Source organism: Tasmannia lanceolata, unplaced genomic scaffold, assembly GCF_043159265.1.
Source record: "Tasmannia lanceolata isolate RefF3 unplaced genomic scaffold, GAP_Taslan_0.1 ptg000011l, whole genome shotgun sequence".
Lineage (NCBI taxonomy): Eukaryota > Viridiplantae > Streptophyta > Magnoliopsida > Canellales > Winteraceae > Tasmannia > Tasmannia lanceolata.
Window position 1 is genome coordinate 17,873,513 of NW_027518688.1, and position 9,623 is coordinate 17,883,135.

Sequence of the window (9,623 nt, forward strand, 5' to 3'; positions counted from 1 at the left end):
CAACACCCAATTTAAGTTCAAAGAATCGGAGCAATATAAAATGGGCCTAAAACAAAATGTACACCTACTTTTCCACCTAAAATCTTTTCAGGAAAAGGATTGTACGCTCGAGCGTAGCAAGCTTATGGTACGCTCGAGTGCCCAATCACATGGGTCCCACATTTTTTGTTGTGATCCAAAGCATTCATTTGCAAGGCCCTATCATAGATAGGGTGTGTATCAAAAGTCAGCTCCCTTGAATCATCCTAACCCCTCTAAAAGTGGAGGGCCAAAATGGGCAGATTTGTGGACAAACAGTGTTATCCATTTTGACCTCCACAAATGGATGGGTTAGGATGATCCGAGCTGATTTTTGGTACACATCCCATCTATGTAAGGGCATTTCAAATGAATGCTTTGGATCATCCTAACAAAGTGGGCCCACATGTGATTGGGGACTCGAGCGTACCATAAGCTTGGTACACTCGAGCGTACAATCATTTTCTTCAAATTTTTTAGCGAGTTTTGCTAGAAAATTTTTGCTGAAATATTTTTAAGTTAAAACTAGGCATTGCCATCTTTGGAAAAATTGATTTTCAAGGAAAATAATTTTTGGGGAAATTTTTAAATGGTTGCCAAATATGACCTTAGATTCGATATTTCCAAACTTTAGTTAAATGTGTTTATCACTTTTTTAGGTTATTTAAGTTAGATGTAGAACTCGTTCTTGTGAGCTACATTTTTATATCGTGGGCCCTACCAGTGGCCTGTCTGCATCACAATCGGGATCGTCGAACCCATGTTGAAAAAAATAATTTTTAGGGCCTGTGTCATTTTTAGGTCATGATAAAATAAATACTTTTTAGGGCTTGTGTCGTTTTGAGGCCATGATCGAATAAATACTAAGGAGAATATGATCAATGTGGGGACCCATGGTCACCTCCGTAGTTTCGTTTTGGCTTACCAGATCAATGGTCCCAATCACCATACATTACCATATTTACACTGATAAATTATGAGCGAAAAATGATCCTGAAGCCAGGATTGCTAGGGGTGCAACTCAGCTCAATTTTTGGAAATTCTGGTTGAGCTTTTACTAATAAAATCAAGTTAAGTTCTGGTTGATTCCAATTCATTTTTAAGCAAATGCTCAGCCCAAATCTAATCGCCCAAATTTAGGCTGATGATTGCAAAGGCCCTGATCGTTTCAGATTATGCCAACCAATTGTGAGTCCAAAACTAATTATTATTGGACTGACAATTGGTTTTGGACTCACAATTGGTTGTCAAAATCTTAAGGCCTAGTTCGTTTCAGATTATGCCAACCAATTGTAAGTCCAAAACTAATTATTGGTTTTGGACTCTCAATTTGTTGTAATAGTCTAAAGGACCTGTTCATTTAAGATTATGACAATCGATTGTGGATGATTAACCGATTATTGGACTGAAATTTAAATGTAATTTTGAGTCCAATGATCGGTTTGGCAGTCGCAATCGGCTGTCATAGTCCTAAAAGTACAGGGGCCAAAGCAAATTTTGGATTGATTTGATTGTGGGTCCGGCCTGTTGACACCCTTATTGCACACCTAATTTGGTAAAATGGTACAGGGGCCAAAATCAAATTTTGGATGGGATTTGATTGTGGGTCCGGCCTGTTGACACCCTACTTGCACACACAAGTCTTAATTTGGTAAAATGGTGACCTGCCCGTTGTGGAAGGTCACCCTCCCCTTTCACCACCGACTGTGAGGGGACCGATAGGTCCCGAAACAGACCCTACAGAACACGAAGACCCGCCAAATTGATCACCACAAAGGAGTAAAAAGTTGAACGTCATTAATTAGTTCAACTACGTTGTGATTAATTAGTTCAACTACGTTGTGGGATCTTGCTTAATAATAGTCACAATTAGGGGTGGACATGGGTCGGTTCGGTTTTGGGGTATCCCCATAACCGAACCGATCCCCTATCGGTTCCCAAATTTGGGAACCGGAACCGAACCATGGTTCCACAGAACCGAACCAAACCAGAACCGAACTCGATCGGTTCGGTTCGGTTCGGTTCTGGGTTTACCCAAATCACAGTGCAAAAAGAGCTGAATTGAAAATCCAAGAATTTGATCCGGATCCAAATAGCAATGCAAAAAGGGTTGCAAATGTGAGAAATCCAAATCAAAATCTTCTCGGCAACCAAAAATAACAGGGCCCAAGTAAATATTCTCGGCATCCAAAAATCTTCGTTTGATTAAGGCCCTGTTTGTTTGATTAAAGGCCCTATTCATAATCTTTAGGCCCTGTTCTTTTGAACTGATTAAAGGACTCACATTTGATTCTCAAAATCCAATAATAACAGGGCCCAAATAATCGTAGGGCTCACAAGTCACAACCGAACCGAATCACATTCGATTTTCAAAATCCAAAACAAACAGGCCCAAGTAATCACCTCTTTCACGTTTTTTGTGAGAAAAAAAACATAAAAGAAATAGAAAAAATCCATACCTTGCAATGAAAGAGAAAAAAGCAGTGGGCTTTCTTGTTCTTCTTCTCTTTAAATCTTAATGCTTGAACAGTTGAAGGCAGAGACATGGGAAGGGAGACAAAGAGAGATGGGATCTAGGGTTTTCTTTTCACCTCTTTAGCAAATAGCAATCTAGGGTTTCAAATTTTCTCCTCCCTTTACGTAAGTTAAAAGTTAAAACGGGGTACCTTTATTAGTTTTTTATTCGGTAAAAATGCAAAAGTCAAAATGTTAAAATGAAGCGGGGCGGGGGGGAGGGGGTGTGATTTTATCCGTCTGGGAGGGAACATCACTGCCCTTTCTAAATAAATTTTTTGGCATGCAATAATCAAGCAAAAGGCAGAGTTTATATTTAAGGAGCATGGTGCAACGGCAATCCGTGCATGAGCTTCTAACCACCTTGAGAAGAAGTAGGCATGAATTAAACACAAATTTTTTGAGAACCGATGGTGTGTGTCCAAAAATGATTATTATTGGAGTCAGAATTAAACGATAATCAATTTAGGACTCACAATCGGTTCTCAAAATCCAAAGCAAAAACGGGGCCTTACTATTATGTAAAAGAATTATGATTAGAAAGAAAAATCATGGAGGCAAGATCATGGGTTGTAAAGATGAGGACATGAGAAATGGAATGTCCGTGTAAGGTCACTTGCTTTCTCATTTGATTTTGACAACAGTTTTGGAAAACTCTCTCTCTCTCTCTCTCTCTCACACACACACACACACATGGGTTACTTTGGTGAAAGCTATGGCTAGGATTCTCTCACATGGGTTATTAAATACCTAGAGCCCATGAGAGATGGATATACGTTAAATCTGTAATTAAATGAGTAGAGCCCGTGAGAGGGGTGTCAGCTGGCAAATCTGTTACTGTGTGTGACAGAAAGCATAATATGTCGATGTGTTCTTGGCTAAAGGAGCGCAATCACAGTCTTGGGCGTTCGAACTTTAAATAGCTTTAGGTTTCATTTGTTTCGAAACTTATAACCTACCATTCCTAGAGTTTCTCATATCAGACATATGGTCTTCACTGTTGATTCTTTGCTAAGAGCACCTAAGGTTAGGATTTAGCCCATTCCTATAACAATTCTGCCACTTAGCTTGGCCCGCAAAAATCTTATGGTTAAGCATTTGGATCTCAACTTAAGATGATATTTGCTAAACTCTCACACACAACACAAAATTCTGTTTAGAAAATCACTAATAGACCTCGAAATCGTTCTGATAGCGGAACCCACGGTTATATTACTAGTAATTTTACCAACATGAATGCATGCAAGATGCGAACATGGTCCAAAAAATTAGTCAATCAGACAGCCTGCCTCTCAAAACAATCCATGTAGTGTGCACGATATAAATGTTGTGGTAGATAAAAACTAGTGTATATCATTACCTAATGCAGACTCCCACTATCATAGGCTATCGAAGGTGTCCACCAATCTCATGAACACTACATGCTCTTTAAACAGATATGGTATAACAAGCCTTTAGTCAAGCATAGATTTATATGGAGACACCTTTAGAGCAATTGGTTGCAATAGGAAGGGCACTGTGCAAAAATCCATCGTTTTTAACGAAAGGGATCTTCCCAAAGATTGTCCTAACCATGTTAATGCTCCTCGTGTCATAGTAAATGATAATGGGAAATGTGTTTCTCGTGTGCCTGTTATGCTGTAAGATAAAGGGTCCACTCTCGATGTCCTCTCAAGATTGTCTAGGAGGTGAAATTTAATCCACCAAAAACAAAGCCATCTCAAATTGTCAGGGCATATTAAAATACCAAGCGTGATGTCATTGGTAAGCTTTTCACTGAGGTTGCATATTTGCTACCTTTTCGGTTGAATTTCAAGTAAAGGATGTTCCAAACACTTTCAATATACTATTATATACTACGAGTGTCCATGATTACATTCCATTGGAAAAATGCCTCATTGTTTTATTTGATTTGATGATCAATTTTATACATGGTCCTCACTCGATATGGTGATCTTATACCGGAAGCCCTCTGCCTGCAAGCATTGCAAAGATTTCAGTCATCAAACTTAGAGATGCCCAATTACCCCAAGCACTCAAGAGTCAAAACCAAACAAAATCAGGCAGGATCCGAAAGAAGAAAACCATGGATAATGATCTGGAGGGTATGGAAGATACAACTGAATCTCAGAAAGCCAGAGTAGATCAAATTGTGGAACCTGCGGAAGGACAACATATAGCTGAGGCAATTACCAATTCAAACACTTTCAAATTATTGGAAAATTTAGACCAAGACGAGGAGATCGAAAGAGAACAACAGAGTACAGATCTTGAGATCCTAAACCCAAGCCGTGGGTTATTGGGCTCTTCCCCTAAACCAACTATGGAAGATGGCTATGCTTTACCCGATGAAGAAGGAATAGAAAGTGAGGACACTGAATAAGAGGACTACTCCGACCCGGAAGAGGTTCTCTCGTCATTAGAATGCTCCTCAGAAAAGGAAGACAATCCAACAAACACAAAAGGTCCCAAAGAATCTTAAAAAAAAAAAAGTATTATGGGCATATGAATGTAATCTAGTCCATCCAATCCTGGTTAAGCAAGAGGATAATTGTGAAGAAGAGAATATAGAACTTGAGGAATCACATGAATCATTTTTTTTTTGATTGGCAAGCTGAGGTTAGGCATGACCCCCACCAGATATATTAAAAATAGAGAGAAGAGTTACAGGGGGCCCACAAGCACATAAGAAGTAACAACAAAATAAAACAGAGAGTTAACCAGAGGGGAAAGTCACAAACGAAGGTACTGAGTTCCTTTTCCATCTTCATCAATAAGGTTTGTGAGCTCAAGAGTGGATCCCGAGCCAGGCAAATTCCAACCTTTTAAAGGACAATTTCTCTTGGAGAGGTAATCAGCCGCTGAGTTTCCGTCCCTCCAGATGTGGGAAATCTTGTGATGAAGAAAATCAGACAGTGCTGTTATAATTCTTCTGATTCTCATAAGCTGTCTCCAAGGGATCGTCGAGGAATCGTTTAGGATATCAACCGCAAACTTGGAATCAGATTCCACCCAAATATTTCTTGCATTAAGGGTAGAAGCCAGAAGAATTCCTTTTTCAATTGCATAAAGTTCAAGCTCGAAAATTTCTTCTTTTTCCACATTTTGAGAGAAAAGGGAAATGCATTTACCTGAGTTATTACGAATCAACCCACCGATTCCGCCGCCATCATCATCCAGAGATGCATCCACATTGATTTTCAGTTCATCAAGAGAGGGAGGGATCCAGGAACACCATTTTTTACTTAGATCATCAAGAGAGGGAGTATTTAATCTATACCCGAATAAGGAGGCTATTCTTTGGTTTGCAGTAGAATCGGTGTCTGTAATATTGAGAGAGTTTATTTTGAGTTTGGCTTCAACGAGAATTTCTTTCAGGATGAGAGTTTTGTGCTTGCTTATACCTTCAAAGATTCGAGAGTTTCTTTCTCGCCAGATTTTGGAAATGGCATTGGAAAAATAGAATTTAAGCACAATTGAAGACTGGTTGATCCCACAAGAGCTCTTTTTTAACCATATTGCTTCTTCAATCAGGGAATTTTTCGGGTTTCTGTGGTGCCCAGCTCTCCATAATACTTGTCTCCATATCCAGGCTGAATACCCGCAATTAAAGAACAAATGGTTTACTGATTCGGGGGCTGAATTGCATAGAACGCAAGAGGAATCAGATTGGGGGTCTCTGCTGAAAATTCGATCTTTGGTGCTCATCTTGTTAAGAAGGGCCTTCCACGATGTGACAGCATATTTAGGTACATGTCCTTTGAACCACACAATATCAGTCCAATGATGTTTTGGGTTGTGGACTCGAATAGAGTTCCAGGCACTTTTAGTGCTAAAAGATCCATCAGTAGAGGGGGTCCAAATTGGATAGTTTTTATTATCCTCATTTGTGATTGCAAGCTGGAGTAACTTGAATTCTTCTTTAAGGGAATCTTTATGCATAGAGGGGATCCATCCATCTCTTCTGAGGATTTGGGAGAGGGAATTTGCGGAGGCTAGAGACGATGCAGTACGAGATCGCAGAAACAGGGAAGAGATGGTACCTTTTGGGTGCCAAGGTTGATTCCAAAGGTCAATCTCGTCCTCTTTACCGACATTATAGCAAATGAAGGGTCTTGAAAGATCCCGAGCCTTTATCATACCTCTAACACCCCACGAAGGCTTGGCTGGCATTTTCATTGTCCAGATGTTTTTGGTCTTGAGATATTTGCTGTTAAACCATTTGGCCCAGATTGAATCTTTATTTTTGATAGTATTCCAGAACAACTTCATTTGGAGAGCTTTGTTAACATCATAGAGTTTGCGGATACCCATCCCTCCTTCAGCCTTTGGTCTGCAAAAATCCTCCCAACCTGTAGAATGGTATTTTATTTGGCCAGTATCGTGACTCCATATAAAAGCTCTGCAGATTTTTTCAATCTCTTCCATGACTCCTTTCGGTAAGTTAAATGCTGAAGACCAGAAAATTTGGAAAGAATTAATTACAGATTTTATGAGTTCTACTCTTCCGGCTTGATTGAGAAATTTTGTGCTCCACCCTGAAATCCGTCTTCTAATTTTAGATATCAGCAATGAGCAGTCTTGGATTCTCAGATTTGAGGTGAACAGAGGGATCCCCAAATATCTTATTGGAAAGATCCCTTCTTGCATTTTGAGGGTGACCGAAATTCTTCTTTTCACTCTAGTGCTTGTTCCAGAAAAGAACACTTCACTTTTGTCAAGATTAGCTTCCAAACCTGAAATCTTAGAGAAGGATTTTAGACAATTTTGAATACCCTTAGCAGTAGCTAGGTCCCCATTAAGAAAGAACATGAGATCGTCTGCAAAGAGTAAATGGGTGATGGAAATATCTTTGAAATGGAAAGGAGTAGAAATTTTTTCTTTGGAAAGAGCTTTTTCAACCAAGATGGAGAGCATTTTCATAGCAATGGTAAAAAGGAGGGGGGATAAAGGATCCCCTTGCCGTAAACCATTAGAGGAAGTGAAATGCCCTTGAGGAGTGCCATTAATCAAGACCGAAAAGGAGGGTTTCTCGATACAACCTCGGATCCATTGGATCCAAATACTGTTAAATCCTTGGTCAGACATGAAGGAGAGAAGAGATTCCCTGCAAATGTTATCAAAAGCTTTGGATAGATCAACTTTGAGACACATAGAAGATTTGGAGGAATCAAGATGAAATCTATGAAGGATATCATGGGTTAAGAGAATGTTTTCATGAATACTTCTACCTTTGATGAAAGCTGATTGGGTAGGATTTATGAGACAATGGATTTTGGATCTAAGTCTATCAGCAAGGATTTTGGTTATTATTTTGTATGAGAAGTTACAGAGGGAAATCGGACGAAATTTTGCAGGCGAGGATGCATTAGGGCCTTTGGGGATGAGAGAGATGAATGTGTCATTTACCTCCGAGAGAAGCTTGCCGTGCTTGAAGAAGTTCTTGATTGCTTTAATGAAGTCATTACCTACAACATACCAAAATTTTTTGAAGAAAGAGGCATTGAACCCATCCGGGCCAGGGGCTTTATCTCCATTTGCTTTGAAAACTGCAGAAGTGATTTCTTCATCGGTGACGGGAGTGGTAAGGCTATCTGCATCTTCAGGGGAGAGAAATCTGCAGGGAGAAGGGTTTCTTTTCTGCTGAGATTTTCCATTGTTCAGAGCTTTGTTGAAAAATTCAACGAAAATTTGAGCTATTTCCTTAGGATCAGTGGCTGAGGAACCATCCGCTCTCTGGGTAGCTCGGATATTGTTTCTGTTCTGACGGCTCTTGATGGCGGAGTAAAAAAATTTGGAATTTGAATCTCCAAGATTCAGCCATTGGATGCGAGATTTTTGTCTGAGAAGGCTTTCTTCTTTTTCCATGGCAAATTTGAGATCGATACAAAGGTTTTCTTTAGCCTGATAGAGATCTGCATTTCCCGGGTTTGAAGCAATCAAAGATTGAGTATGATCCAAGTCCCTTCGAATGAAAGGAACAATGTTGTCTACACGCCCAAACACCTGATGATTCCACTCCTTGATTTTCAATCTAACTTCCTTCAATTTTTTTGTAAGAACATACATTGGATTTCCAATAATTTTGATGTGCCAGGCATTTTCAACAATCGGGTAGAGAGACAAATCTTGGAGCCACATGTTCATGAATTTGAAAGGTTTAGGACCAAGGCTGACATAAGGAGAAAGGGTAACCGTGAATTTGGAATGGTCAGAGATACCTTCCGTAAGAAAATCGGCAAAGGATTGAGGGTTTTGAGAGATCCAAGGTCGTTTACTAATACCCGATCGAGCTTAGCAAACTTTCTCTGCACTTGATTATTCGACCAGGTATAAATATGACCAACAGAGAATAAGTCATCTAAAAAATAATTTGCAATGCAACTGTTGAGCTCTTCCATTTCGGAGATGGATCCCAAGCTTCCTCCCAATCTTTCATTTTGGAAACGGACCACATTAAAATCTCCAGCAACCAGCCAAGGGCGAGTAATTCTCGAGGTTATGTCCTCCAAATCAGACCAGAGAGACCTGCGGGAGATATAGTAATTGTGTGCATATACTACAGTTAGATCGAACATGAACTTTGATTGAAGGAAAAGGACCTCACAGTGAATAAGCTGGCTGGATTCTTCTTTTATTGAAATTTCTACAATGGAGGGATCCCAAAGGATCCAGATCCTCCCTTTGACGACGGCTGAATAATTTCCATGAGATTTCCATCCTTGGCAAATTTTATCAGTAACTTCTGCAAGCTTATGGGCTTTGGCTTTAGTTTCAAGCAGGCAGCAGATTGGGAGATTTTTTGAGCGAATAAAATTAGTGATCTCCTTTCTCTTTGAGTTAGAACAGATCCCTCTAATGTTCCATGTTCCTAAAATCATTGGGAAATATTGGGGGATATTTGAGAATGGGGGGCTCCTTTAGAGGCGACAGTGATAGGTGGTGGGATAGAGAGAGAGGAGGACGGAGGTGGGGTACCTGATGGATGGGTACTAGAAGAGCAAGGTGAATATCCAGGGGACGAGGTTGAGAATGGGGTCTTTGATTGGTTCCCAAGTTGTTGAGGATCATCCGGTAACAGGATACTAGAA

The 9,623-nt window shown here is 39.9% G+C and overlaps 1 protein-coding gene across 1 annotated transcript; it reads right to left on the minus strand.

Annotated features, from left to right (window-relative positions):
- Nucleotides 1–5,265: 5,265 nt before the first annotated feature.
- On the minus strand, nucleotides 5,266–8,673 carry LOC143885953 (uncharacterized). The gene has a single exon (XM_077389981.1). The coding sequence runs from the start codon at nucleotides 8,671–8,673 to the stop codon at nucleotides 5,266–5,268; it is 3,408 nt and encodes a 1,135-aa protein (XP_077246096.1).
- Between the last annotated feature and the right edge of the window lie 950 nt (nucleotides 8,674–9,623).

Bases quoted from the DNA above. Each gene is read 5' to 3' on its own strand.
- LOC143885953 (XM_077389981.1), bottom strand. From the start codon at position 8,673: ATGTGGCTCCAAGATTTGTCTCTCTACCCGATTGTTGAAAATGCCTGG.